The sequence below is a fragment of the Lates calcarifer genome, linkage group LG14, assembly GCF_001640805.2.
Source record: "Lates calcarifer isolate ASB-BC8 linkage group LG14, TLL_Latcal_v3, whole genome shotgun sequence".
NCBI classification, from domain to species: domain Eukaryota; kingdom Metazoa; phylum Chordata; class Actinopteri; family Centropomidae; genus Lates; species Lates calcarifer.
The window spans coordinates 10782962-10810626 of NC_066846.1; the positions used below are offsets into that span (position 1 = coordinate 10782962).

At 40.3% G+C, this 27665-nt stretch overlaps 5 protein-coding genes across 6 annotated transcripts; 2 read left to right on the plus strand and 3 right to left on the minus strand.

The window, feature by feature from the left end:
• Positions 1–24: 24 nt before the first annotated feature.
• LOC108890817 (CAP-Gly domain-containing linker protein 1) lies at positions 25–2887 on the minus strand. The gene is made up of 5 exons (XM_018687832.2): positions 2197–2887; positions 1912–2070; positions 1636–1722; positions 1384–1524; positions 25–990 (listed from the first exon to the last, which is right to left on the minus strand). The coding sequence occupies exons 1-5, from the start codon at positions 2831–2833 to the stop codon at positions 722–724; spliced, it is 1293 nt and encodes a 430-aa protein (XP_018543348.1). The 5' UTR covers positions 2834–2887; the 3' UTR covers positions 25–721.
• Positions 2888–5079: 2192 nt separating this feature from the next.
• On the plus strand, positions 5080–6729 carry LOC108890815 (cerebellin-1). Its single transcript, XM_018687830.2, has 4 exons — positions 5080–5562; positions 5666–5731; positions 5892–6023; positions 6433–6729. The coding sequence occupies exons 1-4, from the start codon at positions 5304–5306 to the stop codon at positions 6711–6713; spliced, it is 738 nt and encodes a 245-aa protein (XP_018543346.1). The 5' UTR covers positions 5080–5303; the 3' UTR covers positions 6714–6729.
• Positions 6730–6807: 78 nt separating this feature from the next.
• Positions 6808–10179, minus strand: LOC108890814 (kelch-like protein 33). Its single transcript, XM_018687829.2, has 4 exons — positions 9951–10179; positions 8455–9394; positions 8190–8357; positions 6808–7901 (listed from the first exon to the last, which is right to left on the minus strand). The coding sequence occupies exons 1-4, from the start codon at positions 10039–10041 to the stop codon at positions 7379–7381; spliced, it is 1722 nt and encodes a 573-aa protein (XP_018543345.2). The 5' UTR covers positions 10042–10179; the 3' UTR covers positions 6808–7378.
• Positions 10180–14938: 4759 nt separating this feature from the next.
• On the minus strand, positions 14939–21263 carry si:ch211-63p21.1 (uncharacterized). The gene is made up of 7 exons (XM_051075607.1): positions 21020–21263; positions 19727–19828; positions 19030–19119; positions 18730–18804; positions 17397–17467; positions 17117–17289; positions 14939–16607 (listed from the first exon to the last, which is right to left on the minus strand). The coding sequence occupies exons 2-6, from the start codon at positions 19793–19795 to the stop codon at positions 17145–17147; spliced, it is 450 nt and encodes a 149-aa protein (XP_050931564.1). The 5' UTR covers positions 19796–19828; positions 21020–21263; the 3' UTR covers positions 14939–16607; positions 17117–17144.
• Positions 21264–23675: 2412 nt separating this feature from the next.
• si:ch211-63p21.2 (FH1/FH2 domain-containing protein 1) lies at positions 23676–27532 on the plus strand. Of its 2 annotated transcripts, none has more exons than XM_018687896.2 (9): positions 23676–24847; positions 25094–25234; positions 25412–25594; positions 25715–25834; positions 25932–26093; positions 26206–26444; positions 26558–26784; positions 26880–26994; positions 27096–27532. In XM_018687896.2, the coding sequence occupies exons 1-7, from the start codon at positions 24383–24385 to the stop codon at positions 26643–26645; spliced, it is 1398 nt and encodes a 465-aa protein (XP_018543412.1). In that variant the 5' UTR covers positions 23676–24382; the 3' UTR covers positions 26646–26784; positions 26880–26994; positions 27096–27532. The 2 variants fall into 2 exon arrangements, with proteins under 2 accessions (XP_018543412.1, XP_018543411.1); XM_018687895.2 differs by having other exon boundaries at positions 26877–26994; positions 27096–27528.
• The last annotated feature ends 133 nt before the right edge of the window (positions 27533–27665 follow it).

Sequence of the window (27665 nt, forward strand, 5' to 3'; positions counted from 1 at the left end):
CTAAATTACAAATGTCTAAAAAAATGTTTGATTTATTTATTTATTTATTTTGGAAGCAGTAGAAATACATACTATGATAATCTCACAAAATCATTCAGTTTTGCATAGATCCAGACATATTATTGTGAATGTTTAAAAAACAGAATCGTCTACAAATAATATAATGACGCTACATTTAACAAACTGATGTATCTTCAATAGACTTAATGTAAAGTTATTGTTGTTTTTGTAAGGATTTTTATGGATGACTGAGTTTCATATATTATTTTCAGATGTTAAAACATTTTAAAGTGTAGAAGCTGTTTATTTGTCTCAATCACATAGAAGTAAAAATGATCTGCCGCAGAAATACTCCCTTCCTAAAATACAAAATAATCATCCTACCACAAATATGTAGTCCTTAAATCATTATATACATCACATCACTTCAGTTTCACCTAAATCATGAAACAAACACAGCCTTCCTTCTCCAGAGAAGTCATTAAGCCTGTGTGTTTGTATGGCTAGCGTTATAGATTCTGTACTGATAGATATAATAAGTGTGGTACAATCCAGGATTAAAGTGCTAAATTGACTTTATATTTTAAGGTCCAGGCCCAGCAACACATTTTTGTCTGAATGTTACAAAGGTATAATTCATTCAACCTCTGGATAGTCACACCTTACATGAGAAATTGTTGAGAATAAAAATGAATAAAGAATCTTGTTCACTGTCAGAAATCTACAATGTTGGGTAGATGAGGAACCCACTAAAGACACCTGTATGTATTTTCCCACCCTCCCACAAGATGATGTTGATGCAGTCTCTGACATTCAGTTCAAGAATTACTGTGTTGCTGGTGGTGTCGCTGGTATCTGGTCCTGTAAATTCCCAGGTGCTCACTTGATAATGCCCGTTTTTCACCAAGATGCCCCCTGAAGTGTAGCTGTTGTAGCCAAAAGTCATGAAGGAGAAGTGGTAAACCCCTTTCACTGGAGCAGTGAAGACACCTGTCAAAGAGGAAAATGCATTGATTTCACATGTCATGAGAGTGTTAACCATCCTCACATCCAAATCAAAATCAAATGAATGGCTGTCCTCAAACATCAAATGCTTTAATGGAAGGAATAGGTAACAACATCAGGTAAAACTGTACACCAAAGTAAGACATGACATTCAATATTTTAGAAAATCTGTAACAAATGTAGTTTTTGAAAATCTGTAACAAACTTAGTTTGTAAAGTGTACAACTTACCAACTAAGCATACAAATAGAGTATTTGTGTTACTATTTGTGACCATGTGTGATATGAAACCCATTATTATGTAGAAAATACTCAAAAAATTTCAAAGTATCTGTCAGTGCCTGCTTAGTTTTCTGAAGGTTAATTATGTAGTTCATACCTGTTTTACTGTTGTAAGCATTGCCAACATTTGTGAAGACTTTGTTGAAGATCAGAGTACTACTGGTGGTGGCAGTTTTGGGTCCGGTGAACACATCTTTAGATTCGATTATAGTTGCAGAAAATGCAACCTTTGTATTGACTAAAGAAAGTAAAGCAAATGTTGTTACTTTGGTACTCATTGTGTGTATTTCATCTTTAAATATCTTGCACTGATCAACAAGTAGACTCTGGATTTTTTTTCTGGCCTTACCTGCTGCTTTAAGTTTATCCACCTCTGAGTTGAGTGTCTTTTGTTCATCAGCTTTTTCTTCAGCTGACGTCAGTCGGTTTGTAATTCCTATCAACAGAAACAGGCCATCATTTTAAAAAGCTTATTTTACGTTTTCATTCTGTAGTTTTTGAAAAGAAAGAAAGAAATGTATCAACACAGTAGCCTAAACAGTCTAACTTTATTAGACTAGTCCCTTTGTTTTCAGCATGCCAGTTGTAATGAGGCAGAATTTAATTTAATAATCTTTCCACTCACCTGCAACATCATCTCTTAGAGTTTCAGCATCAGCCTTCTGCTTGGTCAGACTCGTTTTTTGTGTTTGTAGCTGTTCATTAACATCCATGAACTTCTTGTCAGCTTCTCCCTTAAATTTCTCAACTTCATCTTTTTGTTCTTTCAGTTTTGTGCTGAAAGCTGTGAACAACAACAAAGTTGTAGCACTAGGCAGGCCATTTTCACACCCATGAAAACAAATTTAAAGTATGTTGCTACATATAATCATCACGCTTACATGAATATTCACTGTTTAGATAATATTACCTTCACTGTCTGTTTGTATTTTCTTCAGTTTAGCTTCAAGTTCAGCCCTTGAGGAATCAAGCCGGGCTTCGACTTTGACTTCAAGCTCTTGGGCTGTTGTGTTGAGGTTGGACAGTTCACTCTTGTACAGATTCAACAGTTTCTGTGTGTCACTGAATGCAGTCTCAGTTTCTGTCTCCAGATTTTCGAGCTTTGCTTTTTTTTCCCTCAGCTGCCTCTCAGTTGTGTCAAGCCTCGCTTCGATCTTAGTGAGGTTTCCTCCCACTATCTCCCTGTGATTGACCAGTTTTTGAACTTCTCTCTTCAGGCCAGCAATGTCATCTTGGCTTTCTTCCAGCTGTTTCTTTGTGTTGTGGAATTCACTCTCAATATGTGACTCTAACTCCTGTAGCTTTGTACCTAATCCTTTGAGCTCATCGATGTTTCTTGTCTTTTTTTCCACAGCATGAATCCTCTTTGTCAGTTCATACTCGATTCTTTCCATCTGCTCATCAAGGTATTCAATGTTTATGTAATTTGAGCAATGAGATGGTGGTTTCTTAGGCTCGTCTTGCACTGGGTCACACGTCCGTGTTCTTGGAAGTGTGGAGGATGCAACTCCAAATAGAGCAATGAAGAAAAACACCTTGGTGACCATTTTCAGAGATGAGATTGGTTCTTTGCTTAACAGCTAACTGCAACAGCAAGTCTCATGAAGCAGCTCTTTTTATCTTTGATGGGACAGCCCATTTATGACAATGAGTTTTCTTATGCAAGTGTCATTGAGGGAATGTCCCACTTGGAAAAAAAAACAAGGAAAGAACAGTCAGGAACTACCACAGACATAGGAATCCCTTTGTATCACTGGGTCTCCAGATTTTCAAGCTTCTCTCTCTCAGCAGTTACTGAGTCATTTCAAGTATCTCTTTAAAAATGCATTTCTTGGGTCTTAATGAATTCTTCCTGAATTATGTTGAGGTGTCCAGTGTTTGTGTAATTCACACGACTTCTGCAGTGTTTGTGTTAGATCCACTTTTTAGCTCCATGTAAAACTGTGAGAAATGCAATCCCACCCTGAACAAGAAGGAGAACATTTTATTTTTCAAGATAAAGTTCCTCATTAAACCCCAGATAATAAGCACGGCTATGAGGGAGAATCCCTGTAACTCTAAACGCGGAAACAAAACCAGGAAATCTCACATTCATGTCACGTTGAACCATGCAAGGGTTTTAAAATGGTCAGCCATAGGTAACGATTATCTCCTCACTCTGATGGAGTTTGACAAGCACACTGGAAAACTGTAAGCAGGATGTTTTTCATATTTTCTGTAGTCAGTAGTCTAAAGAATGAGGAACATGAGAATGTTGGAATGAGGATGTAGACGAGAGAAATGTTAACTGACAGATAATGTGAGTAATGCACTGTATGCAAGACAAACCTGCTTGATCACTTGATGAGAGCGATTAAATGATGCTCTGGTGATACAGCAACAGTGAAGTCAGAAGACACTGAACAAACCCAACAAGGTTGTCCAGTGTCTTTATGGGTCTGTCTGTCTGCCAGCTGCCAGCGGGAGCCATCCAGACCTCTCAGATCATCTGCAACAGGTTTGTTCACTGTCCTCAGAGTTAAAACTAAACATGCAAAAGAAGCATTCAGTTTGTATTCACCATATATCTGGAACAAGCACCCAGAAAACTTGGACTCTGCCCCAACTCTCAGTTCTCTTACATCAGGGCTTGAGACTTTTTTGTTTAGCCAATGCATTCTTTCAAACTTGGGACTACATTTTCTTCCATTTTAATTTACCATCTTCCTAGTTATATCTGTCTTGTATATCATCATATTCGCATTACCTGGAGTTCATTTTTTTACAGTGTTTTATTTTTTAAGCAAAGCAGTTGAAATTGTGGGATTGCTCTATTACTACTTGGTTGTTACAGACACAATTGGATAGTCTAGCGTCCTTGTAAAATAAAAAAAGACAGAGCCAAGTTTAAATCTCAGAAAGGCCACTACTGTGCATCATTCTTTTAAGATGTGACTGACAATTGATTCATTGTGATGAATCATATACACATGTACTCGGATCACTTTTCACTTATCATGACAGTGACCTTTGCGTGCATGCCTGTAGGTTAACTAGCAGGATCATTTCTGAGTCATGTACATTACGAAATATCTACAGGGAAAAAATGTCAACATTCTTTTACCTGCTTTTGTAGGGCATCAAACTTTCCATATTCATCACAATCTATGCTGCTAATGGTGGCAGATTTACCACTCAAAATTTGCAGTAATTTTTGAGACGATAGGTCTTTAAAGGTATAGGTCAGATGTAGACGAAAACCAGACATCTCATTTTTGACAGGCAACAAGCAACTGAACCGCCACTGGCAGATTTTTTCAGCTGAAGCGAACGTCAACAGCTCTACAAGCTGGACAAAATACTGAATTATCTAATTTTTAAGAGTATATTAAATATGCAGTGAATGACTACATAATATTGTGTTAAAAAACTTAAGCTAAAGATGTCCCATGCATCCTCACCACCTCTTTATCCATGTAGAAGATGAGGAAATAAATGAATCTCATTATTCTTGTATTGTGCAGTAGAGCAATAAACTCTGCAATACAATACAATAGGAGCAATGTAGTCAGACTGTTCTGTCTTGTCCAAGTATTTAATGTAGATTAAGAAGCCAATAGATTAGCAGAATAAACTTCCCAAATCCAACAAAGAGTAGCTGCAAACGCTCCCCTACACTCTTGACATAGTATTCATGACCAACTTTCAACAGTGTCAAAGTGGATTTTATATTGTGAACAGGACTACATAACCCTTAACACCCTAACATAATGCAATGTGGAATTTTTACGACAAATGCTTGTTTTCTTTATATGTCATGTCTCCATGATTGATATTTTACTGGCAAACATGCTTGCAAAATCCCACCAGTAGACCTGTTGGGGCATGGAGATAACTGTGGTCCCTGAGGGCCTGAACACTACCCGTAATCACCCAAGGACCACTCTCAGCAAAGAGAGCAGGTATATAAGCCACTGAGGAAAAACCACCCTCCACAACCTACGAGGAAAATATCTACACAAATTTACTACTGAGGAAATGGAGTTCAGAGCTATGCTTCTGCTGACCCTCCTGGGCTTCTTGTTCGTGGAGCCAGGGTTTGGACAGAGAGGTGACATGGACATCACTGAGTGGATGAGAACTAAAGAACAGCTGATAAAGAATTTGGAGGACAAACTGACAGATATAGAAAGACAGCAGAATGATGTTGAAGCTCTGGAGGCCAGGCTCAATGCAACTGTGGACGAGCTGACAAGACAGAAAGCTGAAATGGACAAACTGAAGAAGGAGAATGAAGGTACGAGATGATGTCTGAATTACTACAACATATATTCCACCAAAAAATGTTAGTAATGTATTTGTTTCTTGTCTTTAATTTTTATCATTTTTTTTCTAAACAGGTCTGAAAACAAGACTAAATACCTCAGAGGTGGAGATTGATAAGCTGAAACAGAGTAGCAGTGAAGGTAAGAACCAAGTTTTGTGTGATCATACTGAAATAACTCTTAAAATATTACAAAAAAGAAATGTATTATTAAATTATTTATTGTTATAAAACTATTAAGATTTGTAAAATCTATCTTTCACATTAACGTTTACATTTTTTTCATAACCATCTGTCCACAGCTGCTTCTCAGATTGCGTTCTCTGTTTCTTTGGCAAACTCTGGTGAGATTTACAGAGGACCCTGCACAGACAAGACTCTGGTTTTTAAAAGGATCTTCTCAAACACTGGCAATGCTTACAGTCAAAGTACAGGTAATGTTTAATCTTATACATTGACTTTATGTTTAGGAGATTATTAACATTTTTTAAATTTGAAGTGTTTGTCTCAGAACATTAACAATATCACAGAACTATTCTGATGCAGAATTTTCTTCAAGTTAAGTGCTGCTTTCTATGGCTGAAAGCCTACTTGCAGATGTTAAATGTCCTAAGGCTGTAAAACTCAAACACCTGCTTCTGGTATTTGAAACAAGATCAAACAAAGTAAATAAAGCAGATAATGCAGGTCTCAGTGTTTCCTTGTGCTCATTGTGCATACATTCCAGTTCTAATACCTTATAGTTTATTTTCTGATAGCCTTTTTGAATCATGAAGAAGTTAATATTTTCAGTTCAGTTTCAGTTGATTCATCTTACATCTCCTTGTCTTTACCCTGTTGCAGGAGTGTTCACAGCACCAGTGAATGGTCTCTACTACTTTAGCTTCAGCACCTATGGCTACAACACCCATGTGATGGGGGCCATACTGATGAAAAATGGTGTCCGTCAAATTTCAACCTATGATTACACTTCAGTAGACGGCTCAGACAGTAGCAGTAACGCTGCTGTTCTGCAGCTGGCTGCTGGTGATAAGGTGCACATGGAATTGTGGGATAACGGCAGAGTGTTTGATAACCTGAATGGACACACGACCTTCAGCGGTTTTCTCCTCTTCCCCATGTAGATGATCAGACACAAAATATTTATACTGTGGTTCTATCCTAAAGCTTAAATGATAACTTAAACAAACAAACAAAAAAAAAAGCTCAGAAACCATGTTTTTTATTGTAAGGTAACTTTTATTGAAAGTACATATGTATGAAGCTTCAGAATAATTAATGCAAAACAATAAACTCATTCCATCATATGTTTTCCAGTCTCTGTTAACTCATTTACAAGTGTGTTTAGAAGTGTTGCAACAATGAACATGCTATGAACATATGTGGGGCAGCTCCCTCTTGTGTTCATATATAGTTATTGCAGTTATGAGTGTAAAAATATTTACATAATATCTTTGTTATGGAAATAATTATCAACAATTTTATTGCTGCTCCTTTTGAATAGAAAATAGTTAAGTTGAATTCATAGCAACAAAATGCACTGCAATTCATAGATATAGTACATCTGGCATGCCTAAAGGTTTAATTCATACACCGTGTAAAATACATTTATCTTGATCAGGATATCAAGTTACTGTAAGGCATCATATTGTTAATATCCTTCACTCTACAATGGAAGAATGTTTGCAAAATTACAAAACAGCATTGTGATTTACATGCAATAAGTAACCTGAAATTCAGTATCATTAAAACTTGAAAAAACAGTAAGTGAGATACTGCATTTCATGTCTTACAAACGAAAATGTGATGGCAAGCACAGCACAGATGCTCGTATGTCATTGTTCGGCCCAGGCATCTTGCCCATGTTCTCCCATCTCTGTATGGTGGGATCATACCGATGGACCATTTTAGTGTCGCTGTAGTCCTCTCGGCTGTATCCACCCAGCACATAAAACTTTCCCTCCAAAACTGCACTTCCTGCCCCAGCGTGTGGCACTGGTAGAGACGTGAAGGCAGTCCAGGAGTCATCTGCTGGATTGTACACCTCACAGGCTAGCTGGTCAACAACGGCCATGTTTTCATCTGTGGTGATTCCACCTGCTACATAAAGACGATCACCCAGGGTTTCCATGCAGTGATGACACCGCGGTCTAGTCATGTTTGCCAGATAGGTGCTCCCTGTCTCTGGGTGGTACAGAAACATAGATGCAAGACACCTGTAGTCACTGTACAGTCCTCCTGAGATGAAGATCTGCCCTTGTAAAACTTTTGCCACATGACCACTCAGAGGCAGATCCAAGGGCCATGTGAAGCTGGAAAACAAGAGATTTTTTATTACCTGAGAGCATTGTTCAGTCTGAGGCACAGAATGTCAAATAATTGACAATATAGCAAATATCTGGTTATGTTAGCAGTATTGTTCTGCTTGATTATGATTGAACTATTCAGTCGATAGCCAAAAAGCAAATGATTGAGCCAGTAATTGTGAAGCATGAATAAAACAGCTGATGCCAGTCAGCCTTATTGACAGTCATTGACTATAAGCTCTTGAAGTATACAGCACAGTTTTCTTTGAAAAATGAATATCCCTCCCAACATACCTCCAAGAGTTTGTAGTGGGGCAATATTGTTCCACGCTATCTATATACTCAGGGTCACAGTGCCCACCGATGGCATATATCTTTCCATCCAATACAACCACAGAGAAGGAACATCTCTTTTCCTGCATTTCAGCCAGGCTCTCCCAGCTGTTTTGACAGGGGTCATACCTGCAGATGTAGTGACAAATATGAATTCAGAAACAATGATATATTTTAAACTATATATGAATGTTAGTTGTGATCCAAGATTACCCCCCTCCATCACCTGTAAACAGAACTCAGGGTGTCTCTGGTGCCATAGTACTTCTTGCCCCCAAACACGTACAGTTGTCCTTTGAGCACTGCCACCTCATGTTTGAACCTCTCTGGCTCTGGCATTTCTCCCAGCCGTCTCCACTCCATAGCCTTTTTTATCCCTGTATGATTTCTCAGGGAATTCCCAAACCAGAGTTCTCTGCTGATGCTACGGCTACCTAGGTCTTCAGAGATCTGGTCACCTCCAATCAAGACCAGACTCTCCTTTGGCAGATAGATCCGGCACTGACTCTGCGATGTAGTCTCACTGGAGCAGAAATCCTCAAAAATTGTTTCGTAGAGCTCAACCAGGCTGTGATCAGACCACATATTCAGAGACTGGACCTCTTTGAATTCCTTGAACGTCATCAAGGGAAAGTGGATAGTTTTCATCAGTTCCTTAGCAAGTTTAAGCCTTATCTTTGGCTTAGCTTGAATCCATGCCACCACTGCTTTGAATACAATAAGCTCAGATGGAACACATAGTGAGTGACTGTTCAGGTACTTAAGGAGTTGTTTGGCTGGCAGGTCCTTGAACTTTAAGGTGCATGCTACCTTTTGGAATTGTCGCAAGACAAAATCCTCCGCAACTTCAAGAAGCTGCACCATCTCGTAAGCCTCAGCAAAAGACACCACATCCAGGCAGGAGTTGGGATTCATTTCTTGCTGCAGGAAGTTAAGGCACAGGGAGAGGGCTGGTTGATACTGGAGCTGCAGAGCAGTGCTGGTAATCTCAAAGACGCACGACCAGCTGAGAGGCAGAGCTCCGCTGTAGGAGCAACCTATCAGGACTTCCAACTCTGAAGCTGACAGGAAGGGGAGAGTCACACAAGGCTGAAGTGACTCCCTCATCCCCAGGGTGAACATGCTGCGGAAGTAGTCACTACTTGCAGCCAGGATGACTCTGTGAACTAGAAATAGTGATGATGATGAATAAATAGCCCCTATCATCAGCTTCCAGTGCAGTACACTCACTCTACCTAATCTTTGTTTGTACGTCATTAAAGATGAGTCCAGGCATTGTTGCTTGTCCTCCTCACAGTAAATATAAAGTGCTTTATAAATGGTGGCATAATGGCATTATCCACTCTAAAACTTTCCCTGTCCCATGGTGTAATGTTTCACCAAATTTAATTCAAGATCCATTAAGCACTTAACTTGCAAATAAGTAGAGAAATGAATAGGACTCGAAACATATTTGGCAGGGCAACGAATACTAAGAAATCCTGTAATGTTGATATTGGATAAAAAAGCTACAAATCTAAGATCTAATGTCAGTAAGGTCAGCTATCTCCAGACAGAGAGCTCAGTAACTGTGTCGACAGAGATGAATTATATGTCTGTTTTAAAATTTCATTTGGGAAAAAGAGGGATAGTGACATTTTGGCTTCTATGGTGGGGATGGGTGGTCCAAAGTAGGCTGCTACTATACTTTTATACAAGCAAACTCACTGATGGTCTACTTACCATGGAGTGATTGTCCGATAGCTTCCAAGCAGACATCACAGCCCACCCTGTCCATCCACAGCTGTTTGATGGACTGAAGACTGATCATCATTTGTTCTGCAGCAGAGATCCTTTTTTCTTTCTTCTGCCCGTCCAATTTTCATGGACTCTTCCACGGTGCAGAGGTCGAGCACCCTGGGGGCGCCAAGTGATTGAGCTGCAGCCTTAATCTGCTCCACGGTGTCCTTGTTCAGACACGATATAAATCCAGAGTAGGCAAACTCCACAACTGCCTCTAATCCAATGTTATCCACCTCTGGACCCAGACACACTGACCACCTGTGGATTCCAATACTTGTATCATCGTCTTTTCTTTCATCAACTCTATTGTTTTCTATACTGCTTCTACTCAGAGTTTCCCAGATAAGGGAGCTGACAGCAGCCAGGACAGGGGAGTGAACATGGAATCTCTTCCCACCCTCAGTGCTCAAATGAAGGTCAGTGAGAAGTGAAGAGTCCCTGAATTCTGTCAGAGTGCTGAATATATCTGTGGAATAATCATCTTTGCTGTAAATCTTAACTATATCTTCATTATCACAATCCATGTCTTCAGACATTGAATGTTCTGCTTCTTCATCATCTGTAGAGTCGTCTTCTTCCACTTGAAGCTTTTCTTGATTGTCTTGAGACTCCTGTTCAGAAGTTGCCCAAGATTCTGTGACTGTTTCTTCCTCATCGGTCAACTTCTCACTCTCATCCTCCTTATGTAGTCTTTCCCTAAAACTCCATGGGCTAATGTCATTCTTTCTTGACTTTTCATCAGGATCCTCCACTTCCTTGGGATCTCTCTCTTCATTCTTTGTTGTTTTGGAGTTGTAACTTTCACCATCAGATCCGATCCAGTCAGAATCTGCACTGTTGGATTCAACTGAATCTGAAAAGTTGTCTTCCTCTTCTTTGATTTCATTTTCTTGTGGTGTACTCTCTTCGTTTTGTTGAACACGCTCATCATTAGTTCTTCTCCCATGCATGTGTTCTCTAAACTGCGTGTTGAGGTTGTAATGTCCACTGAGCCCCTGTTCTGGTTCCTCATCATCTTCCTCCTCTACCTGCCCCTCTTCCTTCACTTCCCTGTCTTCCTCATCCACCTCCTTGTCCACCTCCTTGTTCACTTTAACCTCCTCCTCAGTCTCATTATCTCCCACTCTCTCCTCGTCCTCCAATTCTTCTGCCTCCTTCTCCACCTCCTCCCTCTTTACCTTCTTCTCTTCTACTTCCTTCTCTTCATCTCCTTCCTCTATTTCTTCTGCTTCCGTCATCTCCCTCTCCTCTTCTTCATCCACTCCATGGTTCTCCTTGACCTTCCTCTCTCCTTCATTTTCTCCTTCTTCCTCCTCTTCATCTTCATCCTGTGCTTCCTTCACCTTCCCCCTTTTCTCCTCTCTCACCTTTGCCTCCTTCTCTCCCTCTTGCCCCTGTTCACTCCTTTCCTCCATCTCTTCCTCTTCTGTTCCTTTCCCACCTGCTTCATTTTCCTCCTCTCCATCATCTCCTCTCACTTCCTCTTCCGCACTGTCCATCTCCTCCCCCTTTTCTTCCCCATCATCCTCCTCTTCATCCTCATCACTATACACTTTTGCCCAAAAACTCACTCTCTCCCTCCATTTCCTCCTCCTCTTCTCCTCCATCTCTCTTTTCCATTCATCCCAGTCCTTCTGAATGCATGGATTAGCTACTGCCATACTGTCCAGTACAACTTTAATCTGTACTAATCCCTTTAATCCCCCCTTTCCTAAACACTCAGCACATTAACACCTCTTGAATGCCAAAAGATTGCAGATCACTTACTTTTTGTTTATGCACAGTTTATGAGCAAGAATACAGAGAAAGTCAGGTATGCAGTCCACTGTTTGGATGTTGCTGTTGTTGTTGTAAGCAGCTCTACTTCTGATCCCGTCTGCAGACACCAGCTGTGTTGTCTGTTTCTTGCTCTCCTGCCTCTCTCTCTCTCTCTCCCTCTCTCCTGTATGTTTGAGAGCGGCACGATTCCTCATATAAGTAAACATGCTGCGATACTGTGTCACAAGGTAATTGAAATACTAGACTATTTTGGGAGCCAGCCTGACAACTAACAAAGGTTTGTAAGGGGGTGATGCATTAAAATTTGGTTATATTCCTACGTTTGTATGTTGTTAAATAGTTTTGTTCCCTTTCCTCTTTCTTTCCTCAACTTTACATGGCCTTTTATTGTTTATCAAATCAATATAATCATATATGTTTACAGACATGCAGTTTATTCTTGTGTTGAATGATTCAACATTACAGTATAGTACAGTAGTAATCATGTTCTACAGTTCCTAAATTTATACTGTAAACTTTTGGCTGAGCAAGTAATAAACAAGAAAATGATGCAGACTGGAGGCTGGATATCTGCCCATATAACTCTGTGAACTCAGAAATCTTGGAGGGCCTTGGCAGGCATCGTTATTCTGGGCCATATGACTCGGGGATCAGTATTAAATGCCTTGAGGGTCATCAGTGGGATCACATTGCTCCTCCACGGCCAAACATAGTGGTATCTGGGTCAACGATCAAGAAGCATGAGGGGAATAAGGAGTCAAGAGGGGCCAACAAAACAACACCATTTATACATGTTGGCCTTTGTGCTGACAGAGAAAGCAAACAGCTGGTTCATACTGTAACCTTGACTTGAAATATACCTTCACGGGTCACGAGCAGCTGACAATGGACCCTCCCAAATATGCTTTGCCCTTGTATGACCACATTGTTACAAATGCCAACTGGACTGGGTTGCTTTTGCTATTCATAAACAAAGTTTGTATAAAGTCCTTCCAAATGTCTTAGCTAGTAACAGGTTTAGTAATATATGAATTGGATGTGAGGAAACGTAGTAATCAGCTAGCTGAACAGGGGATTACTGTAGCATTTTAAACTGTAACATAACTGTCAGAAATTACAGTTTTAAGGGGCTTGCAGCACAATAATAAACTTATATTCATCCATGAAGGTAAGAATATACAATTTTGCTAGTCTACATTTTGTGTGAGGGCAGATATGTGGGCCATAGCTGACCTCTCTCACTCTTCAACAGGTCGTACTATATATTAATAAGCTTCTGTTAGTTTTGTGAATGAGCTACACAGTGGCTACACCTGGCAGATTTTGGTTGTGGCAATTAGTAACAACTAATTTCTACGGAAAAACTAGTTTGTGTGGTGCAACCCATTTTAGTTTAGTCACGTGTAAATGTCAGAGGTCATGCTGAACCAGTACTCAAGGACACTTTAGCTAGCTTGATGATCAGACTGAAATAATAGCTCAGTTCACTTCATTTATTCAGCCTGACATTGTGTTCATGTTAGCTGATTTTTTGTTGGGTAAAGAGGGGTAGCTTTGTTATGCACTTATCAATCAATAGGAAGCAATATATCCACCCCACTGCCATTATTTTCAGTTGATATGCTGTGGTAGCTGTTGCTAGGAGCAGTTAACTTTTTTATATTGAATGGGGAAACATATTGATTCAAAATTTATGTAAGACAACTTAGAACAACTTGTAATCTCATCCATGCATCTCACCATTTTTCAGTCACTTACTACATAGCTAGTTAGTTAGTCCAGGGGACTGGAACTAGGCAACACGGGAGCAAGACCCCTACTCATGCCTGTGCAGTACAAACCCAGTAACCCCTGATTGAAGGTCTGCTCCTTTAATGTCAAGGAAGTCTTGCCTGAGAGATGCTCTAAGATCACTGAAGCAACACTTTAATTTTGTTCACACAGACTCTTATTGAAATTCTATCCACTGAAATGCTTTGAAGTTGAAGCACTGTGAGTAGGTGTACTGGAAATGAAACCGGTGGGCAACACCTCGCATTAAAACACACTCCTACGTGAGGACACAATAACTCTGCTCTTTCACAGCCACTCACGTGTGAGGGATCTCACGCACTCACACACACACTCATACCTACTGTACATACCCACAGGGAGATTTAAACAAGCAGACAAGTGAGTCAGGTTATTATTCAAACCTACGCAAAAAGAGAAGTTGAATGCATTTAAATAAACTGAAAGCTTCAGCTCAATATTTTACATTTTGAAACACTTTTAAATATTGCATTTTTCTCCAGACTGTAATATGTTTGTGGTGTTTTCACATGTCTGCAAACTGCTTTCCGTCATATATATTTATCCAGAGAGGGCTGTTTTAGAGCACATAGGCTATGCTTTTTTTAGGGACACATTCAAAGACAAGATTAACCTATACAGCTGCCACACAGCTCCACTGGATACTTAAAATAAAAGTAAATTATATATGGAAAATGACTTTTCTGTAAATGCCACAGTGGAGAAACTAAACATATTTGTTTCCTGAGTTTGAAACACAGCAGATGTGCAGATGTTGCTCTATTCACATGATCACCTACAGTGAGCGTTTTCGCTCTGGGCAGCAGCTCAGAGTCTACTTATGAAAAGTCTGTTTCCTCTGCAGTCCCGATTGTTACCATGACGAACAAACGCAGCAAGAGGGGGAGTGAAGAGTGCTAACCTCGTTAAGGGACCCTCCCCCTCAGGCCCCTTTCCTCAAGAGCAGCGAACACTGCTGGGACACAAGGCTTAAATTCATCCTCCTTCTTCTTAACATCAGCAGAGGCGCTAACAGTGCATGAACGAGCATTGTCTTCACTCATCAAAGCATTCACTTCTATTCTGTGAAGCTGTATGAACACTTTTGTTCTAAAATGAAAGACTTAAAGGAACAGTTCAACTTTTTGGGAAAGGGGTAGCAGCTGTACTTGCTCTGGCCGAAGGTAACAAAACCAGCCGACTATCACCTCGTAAGCTCGCGTTTTAACATGTCACATCTCTTTTTTTAATCCCTACAAAAACATACATGTAAAAAGTTGTGGTTTTATGGGTGGTTATGTGGTTCTAGCCCCTCACAAAACCAAATTTGCTGCTGACATATATAAAAAGGAAGCTTATTTGTCAAAATACAATCTAGTTTTATTGAACTTCTATGGCCCCATGAAACAGAGGTGAACATACATATGGAAAAAATTTAAGATGTAAGACAGGCAATACAATAGGCTGGAAGAGGAAAAAGTCTTAAACACTAATCAAATTAGCTCATACAGTACAACCTGATCTTAATTTAGAAACAAATATTTCTCTACAGGGATGCAAGCAATTCCAGTGTGGTGTGAAAAAACAATAATCATGGCTTCAAAAATATTCAAAAACAACATAACATGAAACATACAGTACAGAGAAGCCACAGCAAAATGGCTTTTTCCAGTTAGTTCAGCTTGAAGTAAGTAGCATGACTGATTGTCAAGCTCCCTTTTCATCTTAAATAATAATTCATAAACATAGACATAACATAAATAGTATTAAACATGATAGTAATGTTTCAACTGTAAGACTGTGAAATAGTTTTAAGTGTTTAAATTGCTTAAACATAATTAAGTTCCACTAAAGCTTGTTTAATTTTGAGGTCAGCTTATTTTACTAAAAACATACAAGTGCAGCCAGGAAGAAGAAGTAGTAAGAAGAAGAAGAAGAAGAAGAAGGATCCACCTGTTTTTAAATCAGTCTGCAACAAGTAAAATAATACATGTAATCCCTTCACTAAAATAACAGATGTACTGTAGATCATACACGACGGGAGCTATATCAGATCTCTCCTGCTATTGCTTTTTAAATTGGGTCATGCTCTATTTTAGAACCATAAGTCCCTGCATTCATAAAGTATATTCATCTAGAGAGAAAAGGGGCCAAGAAGGTGACGACAGTGCCAAGGACATAGGAGACGTTCTTTTACAGCAGTTAAGATGCTGCGGTAGGAACAGAGGAATTGCATAGTTCAGCAGCATCGTCTTACTTTTTTTTTTTCCTATTGAGCCTGTTATTTTCCTTTTTGAATCTACCTGCGCAGCCCTGAAACCTTTACCCCACCCCCACCCCACCCCCACTCCTGTGGCTCGTTAGAATAAGGAGCGAGATGAGAGGTCTATTTTTACAAACGAGGGGGTGAGGAAGTGAGACGGAAGGTGAGATATTATGAGGCAGAAGCAAGCACTGAGTTTACGTTGTTTTCGTTGTGAGCAGATTCTGGATGTAAATGTACAGACAGTGGTTTTAACAGGTGCAGTATGAAAGACCTAAATATTTGAACTTGTGCCTTTTTGGTTTCAATGGAGCCCAGACGCCAACTGTCACACAAAAAACAAGATGTTTAAATCCTTCCAAAAATGTAATTTGACATGTTCTGGTAGGAAAAAAAACATCAGAATGAAATATTTCTAAAATATGAGGGGCCTGTTAGATCTTTTAGTTTGTAGTTTATAGCAGACTACATTTGTGTGCTATCCACTACATCTCAAGAATTGGTGGAACTTCTTGTAATTTTTGGAATGAAACTAATCTCTTGCAACAGAAATGTTAGGTCAAGCACTGGCCCACGGTAGGAGGAACGACACGATAACAATGACGAGGGAGAGGGAGAGGGGCAGCTGAGAGGAGGAGGATGAGAGGAAGAGAGAGGGACGACGGCCACAGAGACATCAGTTTGGAGCCTCGGGGCAGTTCGCTCTTCTGCCTCTCGACATTTGGCCGGCAGATGATCAGTGGCCTGACCTGTGATATACTCTCCTGAAAGACAGGAAGAGGACAGAGATGAGTTGACCTACTGTAGGTGTTTGAATGCACTTACTGTTTATTTTCTTATGTATAGTGTTTTATTTGGTTCACTCAGGTTTATGCTGATATTCACCTATGTTTATATTTCTTTGAATATTAAAATATATATTAACAGATAAAGTGAGCCTTTAAAGGTGCCGCGTGGCATGGAGGGATTTTTCGTAAACAAAAGTTCTGTTTACATTTATTGTTTCTCATCAAAATGCCTTGTGTGCATCCAGCATTGTTTTCCCCCTCTTTCTCTGCTCTCACATTTCCTGTCTGATTCTCTACTGTATTCTGTACATGTAAGGAAATAAGATAAAAACTAAACTAAATATTTACAGCCTGTGCACCACTACATGCACCATTTAAATACAAATTATACTTCAAATGGGCAGTGGACAGATGTGCAGAACAACTAATTAGACTAATTGTGTGTGTGTGTTTTGTTTTGTTTTCTCTTCTTTTTTTTTTTTTACCTCCAGTATGGTCCTGCTGTGTGCTCGGTCAGGACTGAGCCTGAGGTTCCAGCGATGGGATCTGTGACTCCTCCCACCATCGTCTTCGCTCTCCGTGGTGTCCTGCCGCGCTACCCGCGGGACGCTTGCGTCTCCGGGAGCTGATTCGCTGCAGAGAACCTGGCTCCTGGAGTCTGAACAAATCAGGTAAAAGGTACAAGGTTAGACAACTGCAAGGTAAGAGCCACAAGCACAAGCTGAACTGTGTGTGAGTGCGAGTGTGTGTTTGTTAGCATCAAACCTGCAATCTGTATCCTCTATATCTGCATCGGCATCACTCTCCCCCTGAGGGTCAGATAATACACACTCCTCCTGCAGAGGAATGAAGCATATAAAATACACTATACTGTAAGTAATTACAAACAAAAGAACAAATATTCAGAGAATACGTATTAACCTGCTACATGAGGTGAAGTATGACAAATATTTTCCTTTTGAGAAAAAACTAAAAGCCTTTTTCAACACAACCTCCGCATTCACTCTATAAGGGATTTTATTTTGAAGTTGTTGGATGGAACATTAAATAGCCCCAGTGAATCATCGCCACTATTTGTAACCAAAAACAACACTCGATGATAGCGTTTGTCTGGGTGACTGTTCTCATGCGTCACTTTTTATTACCACCACTATTATTATGCATGAATCAACTGACACCTCTACACATGACTAATGAGCTCAGAGACTGTTAATTTGGTGGTTGTTTCCTGATTTTACTTGCAAATAAAAAGACTGACATCTACTGCTAACTGATAACTGCTGTGCAGATACTTAGCCTAGTTCTAAACTTACTTCCTAATATGGATGTATCAGAAGTTGGCACAGATTGTCTGAACACATTTGTAATCTTGTTTACTTATTTCTTAATCAGAAATTGACTGTTTTCAATTTTTATTTTATTTTATTTGGTTGAATTTCTATGACTTCTTGTGTTTAGACTACACATAACACTTGAGAAGTTCATCTTAAATGTGATACATGTACATTTTTTCTATAGCTACATAGCTAATGTTAGCATTAACAGCTGTTTACTTACCAGTCTAGAAGAAATGTCGCAAGTTCAGCATCAATCAATGAATCAATTCATTTGTATTCTATTTCTTGTTTTGTAACACAACATCACAACAGTAGCTGAAGCGCTTGTTGAGTAAGCGGTTAATGCTAACGCTGGCTGTGTAGCAATAGCAAAAACTTTCATATAGCACCTTTAAATGAAGAAGGTCGTTTTAGACAAAAACTATTCCTCAAAAAAGGGTATTATTATCAGTGAAGTATAATTTTGTAAGTGGTTGTTTTTAACTTTAAGATACTGAAAATCCACATGAGAAATATCAGCTACCAGCAGGATCACTGTCAAAACAACTCTATTGATTTTGGCCAACATGTAATGAACTCTGGTATTATTTGTATGCCTCACATGCTGGAACCTTGAAACAGGCTTAGAAAACTCCCAGCTGTCTGACATAGTAAAGGCAACACGCATGTCAAAAGCATTGTATTTGCAGACACATGCAGGTGGAACTTTTAAGGTGTACTGTATGTACACATGGGTTTTATGAGACGCACTCACACTTTACCTCTGTGCCGTATCCCTCAGAGTACCTGGTCATCATTACTCTGTTTTTTCCACAGTGTTCACAAAGCAGTGTGTCCTGAGAACAGAAAGCAAGAAGAAAGCAGAGACTGATTGACGCATTAGATACGAACTAACAATTTGACAACAGCATAGATGGTTCCTTTAAAATATACAGTGACAGAAAAAGAAAGGAAGTAAAAGCCATGTATTTGGAGCACAATTACAGATGAAGAAACACTTTGTGATCTGAGCAGGTTGAGCGATGGCCGCAGACACTTAAGTGGGAAGCCTGAGCACTCACCGGCGTAGGCGTGTGTGCTTCTGAATAAAGTGTACAGGGACCAGTCTCGCACAGACACACTACATCTACCTCTCCACAACTCGCCCCCATCTGAGACAGAGAGACAAAGCGAGAGGGGATAAACAGCTGTGATCTATAAGTTGACTTGCTGTATTTGAAGCTTCTTGTCCCTTTTATCGCTAGCCAGCAGCATATTAACAACGTACGTTAAAGAAAAGGAGTGAGGCTTTGATGGACACAAACTTACACAATGTATAACAGCATCATGTAGAATGAACTTGAACGTAATCAGCCGATAAATATCATCAGCTTAAGTTTTAATATCCTGAATCCCAGGCAGTGGCTCTGATTATTCTGGCTTTTGACCTTTTCCACCTACTCGCATTTTAAACTGCTCCAAAGTGGAGGATGGTTGAGTGTCAGCACCAGACATTTGAGTTATGAGTGCTGATAAATCCATGGGATTCAGTCAAAAAAGTAAACAACATCAGAGCTATAATTACAGTACTTCACAGAGTGTTACATTACCACATCATTCATTCTACAGCTGGATATATGGTCTGGTACATGGTATTGTCACTGTGACAATGTTACTTTGTCTCAGTTGTATGCTACAAATTGTGAGTCTAAGTGTATTTTAATGCCTCATACAGATTCGTGAGCTGTGCAGGTAACAGGTATAAATAATCGACCTCACCTCACAGTCATTGTCAGACGTCTCTCCGGAGGAAAAGAGGCCGTGGGAGTCAGATTCCCTCCGCAGCATGACCTCTGACCTGGCTCTTACACTCACATAGACCTGATGGGACACAGACACAGCACATAAACTGGCTGAGTAACTATTAGAACACCTAAAGAGTAACAATGAGGGTTAATTATTGACAATACAATAGCAACGACTGACGACAGAGGATAAATTATATTCCTTTTATTAATTATTAAACACTCTAAACAAGTTAAACGTAAAGTAAAACGTAAAGAAAAAACAAACAAACTGGGATTGGTTTTGTCAGATGTAAATCATAATGGTTCATGCTGTTAAATATTAGCATGATTATTTTTGCATCTGCCTGCATCTGCCATGTCGTGATGTATGTTAATACTGCAAAAATATCTGATACAACTTTCTAATATGACACCCTTTACAAATGAAGGGCTTTGTAAAGGAGGTAAACGAACTACAAGTGCTCTGTAGATGAATTATAAGGCATTATTAAGAGCAACTTTTGCCAGTTAAGGGGTTAGGGAGTCTTATTAATAATGTAATATTGATTAAAGTACAAAATAGAAAATATATTCTATATTTGTTTTGTGGCTATGTACAGTATGTCCCATAACTGTGAGATAGTCAGTCAAAGCAACCACTAAAAACTGAATATAGATTTTTTTTTTTTTTTTTTTTTTTTTTATCACTAAAATTGTGAATGGACTTTCAGGATGTCTGTGGTACTTGATAATTAGTTTAAAGTAACTGAGTCATTTTAAAGTGTCTTTTTTTCCAGTGATAATATAGGCTTGCTGATCCTGCAGGTTCCACAGTAATGCCATTTTTTTCCTAAAATGTGGAGGATTTAAATCACAGCTGAGCCAATGATACATATCCATAATTTCAAGTTTTTTTCTTTACAGTGACTCAGTGAAGAAATGACTGTTCTTTGTCAAAAATAAGTGCACACATGATGCTGTATTAACGCAAGAAGCGGGGTCGTGCTATCAGAGATTTGTCATCACAGGCAGCACCTCACTGTAACATCTGCTCAGCAGTGTCCGCACTCCCATTACGTAATAGCCTACGACAGTCAGTGTTGGTACCGGACAACTTTTCACATAAAGATGAGAGGGGGAAAGATGCTGTCAAATTAAGAGATTGCGTTTTCTAATAATGTTCAAACACATTAAATTATGTTCATACAGACGTCTGTGGAAAGCCGAAAATAACTCTGTAATTGTAAGCGATAATTTATAAAAAGAACAGAGTGACCCATCTTACCTCAAACGCATCCTATCCGGGAACATGGAATAAACCCATAAAAGGTGAATGGAGTTTTGTATTTAGAGGATGAGCAGGAGAACGCGGCGATGCTTCTCATTGTGGCGCGGGGAAGCCATGAGCTCGCGCTGCTTGTGGATGTTTGACATTGTAGCAAATCCTCTCTGTGATGTCAGCCCGAACGATGACAGGCAGCTACGATCCGGGAAGCGCGCGCTCACCGGGATAGCCGAATGTTCCCAAAACAACGCGGGAGCGCGGAAAGCGGCGGGAGGGACGTCCGTTCACGACTGTCAAAATAAAAGCAGCGTTGGAGAGCGTGCAGTAGTTGACGGGGTTGTATGCAGGGGCCTGCTGTGTATGCACGACTGGCTCATAGTCTTTGCTTTGTACACCAAAACAATAAAGTCAACGTTGAAGTGAGCTGAAAAAAATCAAAACGATACACTGAGAACAGTTCATATGTATATGCATTATGTGTGTTCCTTGTATGGTTTTGGAAAATAATAGTCTAGATGCAAAACAGGTTAATAAATAAGTGAGTAAGTGTGTATAATCTCTGTGTGTTACTGTGTGACTAACATATTGAGGAGAGTTTTCATCAACAGTTATGTCAGTCAAAAGGGGGATAAGTAAGACTTAAACTCCTTAAAGAACAAAAATAGCGTTTTTGAGAAACCAATATGAGACCCTGGGGCAAAAATGAACTGCTGTGCCCCACTTCCCCCACTTTGTATGCAATATTCACAGTTTTAAAATGCTATTGTATCACCTGTTTGCAGATTTGTTGTGTGGTAATTTGATTGAACACATTTTAGAAAATACTTACTTCTTGTTTATCTTTTTTTAAATCTTCATATCATCCTACCTCTGGCTGGAATCTCACCCTGGATTGTGATCTGCGAGTGGTTTTGTGAAACCAATCATCGGGTCCAAAGGAGGCATCCTACGTTCAGACAATCGCACACCATGACTGCCACTGCATTGTTGCAATGAAGCAATGAATGTTTGGTGCGTAACAGTGTGGTACACCGGTATGTAATTGTGTTTCAGGAAATGAGACGTTTAGTTGCCTAGAGAAAGATGGTGCACATTCAAAGGTGTGTACTGAGTGGTTTAAATTGAATTTAAAGCACAACTGAGTTCATCTTTTGCACTGCATTCAAGACTTTGTTGGCTCAAAGGCACAACTATTTCATCATAATAAGATATTATATTAAACATACAAAAAGGTTATCTGATTATTATGCCTTAACCCACCTCAATCTCCCTAAAATGCCTGCGGCCAATGTGAGATCAAGTCCCAGTTCAAAATGACCTTTACATGACAAAATTCAAGCTCTGCCTCCTGAGCCTGACAACTTACAACCGTTAATATTCCAAAGCAAACTGGAAATGATTACATGTAATGTTTTCCCTGATCTTTATCCTGTGCTGTCAAGGCCCTGAGAGAGTTGAGATACATTCAATAGCTGGGGCAGGCAGTCAAATAAGATGAAAAGAGATCCACACATTTGTATATATAACCACACACAGAAACTTGGATGTTCCAGGGCAGCTTCATCAAAGGAAAACACCCGGAAATGTTTGTTCCCACGGGTAATCTGTCTGTCTCAGTAACTGCGCCACATCATCACCAAAATATTAGACCGCTAGGACAGATGAGACTGTGACAAGTAACTGGATCTTGGACAAATCCATTTTAATCTTCATTTGCATACATTTGAACACACATTGATTTGTACTAGTCAGAAAATTAAAAAAAACTCTAAATAGTGCTTTGTATCACCACCAACAGTTTATGATTTTCAAAGGAGGTAGGAAATGTGACTATTAAGAAATGAGATGCTGAAAAAGACCATCTAAGTCCTCTTTCTCAGCAGGTTTGAAAACTCTCTCTGTTGACAAAAAAAATGTTATAAAGAGCCCAAGCTTTCCAAATAGAGCTCATTTTGGCCTAAATGTCCCATGAGCCCCATTGCTGCCTCTAGACAGCAGGGCCACTGAACGAGATAAAGTGTAATTAAGGGAGACCTAATGGGCGAGGGAGGGATCCTCATTATGGCTGCATGTCGACCATGCAAATAACCCCTGTGCACATGTAGCCTGTGTGGTTTGGACTAATGTGGCAGATACTGTATGACCTTTATAAACCCTTTGAGATTGAGAGATATTTCCTCGCAATGTTATTGATTGTAATTTGTTTCACTCAGTTATGCCGCAGTGCACCCTAATGTTTTATCAAAGAATATTTCTTCCTTTTTAAGATGTTGTTCTGCTCAGCTATCCATAATCTTTCTCTGTGCTGTGTAATGAGCTTTGTGGGAACAAGCTTTCGCCATAAAATTCACAAAGTAGCAACATAAGCATGCACACTGAAACCTTATAACATGTCAGTGTAGCTTTGATGATTGTAGATATATCTACAATCATTTTTCACATTACATGCAACATCAGCATAATATGAGGAAAAGGATTTGGTCAATCGTGCTGTTTTATGCGTTCACAGGGGAGAAGGGGAGGCAGAAGAGGAGGGAAGTAACAGATCTTAGGAGGCAGATAGAGAAGTTTGTGTATACACAAGTAGCAATACAAACAGGAGATGCAGGGTCGATAAGGAAATTAAGGGAAAGGGTGCAACTCAAATAAACCAAAACTGATGCACAAACGGACCACTGCACCTCTCTCTCGCTCTCTTTTGCTCTGTGGGACTCTCACTCAATGTCACTTACAGAAGGAGAGGCAGAGAGAGAGGGAGATGAAAGTGAAGGGATAGCTGCAGAAGCACGTCATTTGGATATTCTGGAAGCTCTGCAGAAAAGCGTTCCTTGGATTTTTTTTTCCATCAGAATTGGATGCAGGACTAAACACAACCTTTCAAAACTCACATGAAATGCTTCTCTTTGACTGAGGTCACAGGTCTCTGGCACACAAGCAGGACAACAAGTCGACTTTTGGAACCAAACGCGACTCGTCGTTTTAGATTGGAGGGACAAACACTGCGCCCGAGACAATTGCAGGTTACGGTGAAGTGAGAACACTCAGAGGTGGTTCGAAGATTGTGATTTGGATGCTTGAGTTATGTGCCGCTGTGGTTGACAAGTGAGGCAGAGCATCCACAGACATTCAGAGGTATAGGCAGAGTCTGTGAGGTGGTTGCTGACTGCTCAGTGAGAAGACAAGACAAGGAGGGACTGAAGTTTTGTGATCAAATCTGAAAGGGAATTATTTTTCTCTACTATGAAGAAGTGCGCTGTTTGGAGTCACCTTTTCTCAAGCATAAGATAGATAAGATATGATAACCTTGTCACAGTAATGCTCAACAAAACAGTTTTTTGAGTCTTAGGCAACTCTGACGGACCAATGAAGGAGTCAGACCAGACCAAGGATAATCCCCTGACGTGGGATTTTGACGAGTCTTGGGGTTCAATCTTCAAGCCCGCTGCAGGTCTTTGCCTCAACACCTTGGATTTCTCAGACCTCTGGGATGAGGAAGACAGCACGGAGGACGAGGGAACCAGTTTGATCAATGAATCATCAACGCAACTCCAGGCCCCTCCGGCACCCCCTCCACTTCCTCCGCCTCCCCCTCCTCTTGCCCCAGCTTTGCCCTCAGCCTCCCTTAAAGGTACGCCCATCAAAAGTCGCACCTTAAAGCTCCACTGGAGGGAACTGCAAAGTTTGGCACCACTTCCCAGGATGACCCGCTTTGGGTCTCAGACTATTTGGGCCGGCCTTGAACCAGTCCATTTGGATACAAACCGACTGGAGTACCTGTTTGAGTCTAAGGGCAGTAGCACCTGCTTTAGTGTGGCTTCTGGGCGACAGGTGAGCAACCACAGTTTTACAACATCAGGTCAATTAGTGTGGTTCTACATGCATCAGTTTTTGAGGAGTCATCTACAACATGAGATCTACTGAAAATATTTAAACCACTTCTTTAAACAGTATGAAATCTCCTGCACCAGACATTTTTAAACAGATCGATGAAAATTTTACAAATCTGAAATACATTTACTTATGTATAATATCTTGATAAAACTGTCTCATAGCCTTCTCTGTATTTCAACACAGAAGCAGCCATCAGTCTCAGTGTTGGGGATGAAGCGAAGTAACATCATAACCATTGCACTGAGCAGCCTGCCTCCTCCCCGCCTCCTCCCCCCTGCTATCTACAGCATGGACAGCAGCGTGCTGGACAGAGAGGATGTTCAGGTACACCTGCGTCAGCATTTCATTAACCTCTAAAGTCTGCTTTTGTTGGGTAGGCAGGCTATTGCCCTTACAGTATCTTTTATTATGGCAAAATGAAACCTGAGCGGGGTGCAGCGTGAGAGACACAGCAGAGAGTCCCATTTGATTTAATCTCTTTTCACATTCCTTCTAAAACAGCGGCTGCAGGCCTTAATCCCAACAGAGGAGGAACTTTGCCTGATCAAGGACGCCAAGGCCCAGAACCCCCACTCTCATCTAGCCCAGGCCGAGCTCTGCCTCCTCACTTTAGGAGAAATCTCTCACCTGAGCTCCAGGCTTCAGCTGTGGGCCTTCGCTCTGGACTACGACTCCTTAGAGAGGGTAAGTGAAAGTGGAATGAACACCACCACGGTGACTTCCTATCACCGAAGATGTCACTAAATAAATATAAATACTGTAAATCATGACACTGTCCTCTAAATGTGTCTTTCCATGTAACAGGAAATTGCAGAGCCTCTCTTCCATTTGAAGCTGGCCATGGAGCAGCTAGCAGCCAGTCAGACCTTTAAATGTATTCTGGCAACAGTGTTAGCAATTGGTAACTTTCTAAATGGGTGTAAGGTAGGTGCTGTGTGATCCCAGACTTTATACAATCCATCTTTAATGTCTTTTTCAGTGTTAGTGAGTCTTTATTGCTTTTGCATTTTAACACGCTAAGGCGCGTGGTTTTGAGCTGAGTTACCTGGGCAAGCTGTCCCAGGTGAGGGACACACACTCCCGCCAGCCCCTGCTGCATCACGTCTGCGTGCTCCTGCTGCAGCTCTACCCACAATCCTCTGATCTCTACTCCGACATCAGCGCTGTTACTAAAGCTGGCAAGGTGTGTAGTTGAAGCTATGTGTGTGTGTGTGTGTGTGGTGTGTGTGTGTGTGTGTGTGTGTGTGTCTGTTACACTTGCATTTGACTCCACTTCCTTTCTCTTATCTTTAAAGTGTGACTACTCCCTAGTCCAGTCCAACCTTTCTCAGCTAGAGGCCCTGTGCAAAGCATCATGGGAGCAGCTGAAGGTACTTGATAAAGCTGAGGAAAAGAGGAAAGGAGGAAAAGGGGATAAGAGGAGGGGAGGAGGAGGAGATGAGGGTTCACTACGTCACCGGCTGCCGAAGATTTTGAAAGAGTGCGAGGAGAGGCTCAAAGTCCTCAGAGCTGTCCATCGTCGGGTTATCAACAGGTGTTCTAGTTATTTAATATAATAACATAACATCAAAATGAGTTCCCAAATTGTAAAATGGTCTGGATCATGAGTCCAACCTTGTGTTTTCCTCTTAAATTTTGTTTCTCCAGGTTCCACTCTTTCCTCTTATTCCTGGGCTACTCTCCGAGCAATGGTGAGAGACACCAAAGCAGAGGACTTCTGCAAAACCATCAGTAACTTTTCTCTGGAGTACAGGACAATGCGACAGAGCATCCTGCTTCAGAGAGAGCGAGAACAACAGAAAAACAGAGCAGAAAGCCCAGGCCTCAACACTCCCGTAGGCAGGAGGAAACAAACTCAACAAACTCCCACACAGGTTTTTGCTTCAGATGGTTTTACAATGAAATATGATCCTAGAGTTACAGCAAATAAACTCTGATTTTAACTGAACATCTACTGATTCACCAGCAGAGTGAGAAAAGTGAGGAGCAGTGTAAGCTGGAAGAGGTGCTGAGAACACCTGAGTCCACCTTGAGGCTGGATGCCACTCTGCCTCGAAACCGAAGGAGGATGGCTGACATCCAAGGTGCTTTATACAAAACTCAAACTGCTTTTCTTGATTTATGGTTCTTTCTCTCCTCATCTATAAAATGAGTTTTACTGAACATATATTTGTTTACTTCCCAGGTTCATTGTCTCGGAAACTGACGTGGTGATCCTGCTGATATACTTTCTGAAGCCGTTCAGTCACTGAATCACTGGTGTTTTTGAATGAACTTGTGACATCGCTGCCACAGTCAGTTTTGCAGCGCAAAGTTATTTAGCAATATGGAAATGGACAGGTGCCTAACATATCATGTGCCATTCAGTTTTTAAAGTATGTTTTAGTTTGAAAGTGAAGATGAATTAAAGCTCTGTTTTGATAGCAAATTTAACATCTATACATTTGTGTGCGCACTTTAATGAGCAAAATCAACATTTGAATGTACAAGAATCTTAATGTATCAAAATATCCAAAAAGAGAACACATTAAAGGCATTGGCATAAGCATTTGTCAAAATAAAACCTCAAAATACAATAAAGTTTTCCTGAATTCTACGTTACATTAAGTTACATTGTATTCTGCATTGTTACATAATATTAAAACTGTTACTTTGTATTACGTTTTTAGAAAACATTCTATTTTACATTCTATTACAGATACACTGTATTCTAATGCTAACCAGTGAGGCAAAGAGGAACAGCTTGTGACATCAC

Coding starts and splice junctions, on each gene's coding strand:
- LOC108890817 (XM_018687832.2), bottom strand. CDS start 2,833: ATGGTCACCAAGGTGTTTTTCTTCATTGCTCTATTTGGAGTTGCATCC. Junction 2,071..2,196: donor AATACAAACAGACAGTGAAG/GTAATATTATCT, acceptor TGTTGTTCACAG/CTTTCAGCACAAAACTGAAA. Junction 991..1,383: donor TGCTTACAACAGTAAAACAG/GTATGAACTACA, acceptor CCTCTTTGACAG/GTGTCTTCACTGCTCCAGTG.
- LOC108890815 (XM_018687830.2), top strand. CDS start 5,304: ATGGAGTTCAGAGCTATGCTTCTGCTGACCCTCCTGGGCTTCTTGTTC. Junction 5,563..5,665: donor ACTGAAGAAGGAGAATGAAG/GTACGAGATGAT, acceptor TTTTCTAAACAG/GTCTGAAAACAAGACTAAAT. Junction 6,024..6,432: donor TGCTTACAGTCAAAGTACAG/GTAATGTTTAAT, acceptor ACCCTGTTGCAG/GAGTGTTCACAGCACCAGTG.
- LOC108890814 (XM_018687829.2), bottom strand. CDS start 10,041: ATGATGATCAGTCTTCAGTCCATCAAACAGCTGTGGATGGACAGGGTG. Junction 8,358..8,454: donor ACCCTGAGTTCTGTTTACAG/GTGATGGAGGGG, acceptor CTACATCTGCAG/GTATGACCCCTGTCAAAACA. Junction 7,902..8,189: donor CCCACTACAAACTCTTGGAG/GTATGTTGGGAG, acceptor CTTGTTTTCCAG/CTTCACATGGCCCTTGGATC.
- si:ch211-63p21.1 (XM_051075607.1), bottom strand. CDS start 19,795: ATGCTGCGGAGGGAATCTGACTCCCACGGCCTCTTTTCCTCCGGAGAG. Junction 18,805..19,029: donor AAGCACACACGCCTACGCCG/GTGAGTGCTCAG, acceptor TTCTGTTCTCAG/GACACACTGCTTTGTGAACA. Junction 17,468..18,729: donor CTGAGGGATACGGCACAGAG/GTAAAGTGTGAG, acceptor ATTCCTCTGCAG/GAGGAGTGTGTATTATCTGA.
- si:ch211-63p21.2 (XM_018687896.2), top strand. CDS start 24,383: ATGAAGGAGTCAGACCAGACCAAGGATAATCCCCTGACGTGGGATTTT. Junction 25,835..25,931: donor ACTTTCTAAATGGGTGTAAG/GTAGGTGCTGTG, acceptor TAACACGCTAAG/GCGCGTGGTTTTGAGCTGAG. Junction 26,445..26,557: donor CATCGTCGGGTTATCAACAG/GTGTTCTAGTTA, acceptor TTGTTTCTCCAG/GTTCCACTCTTTCCTCTTAT.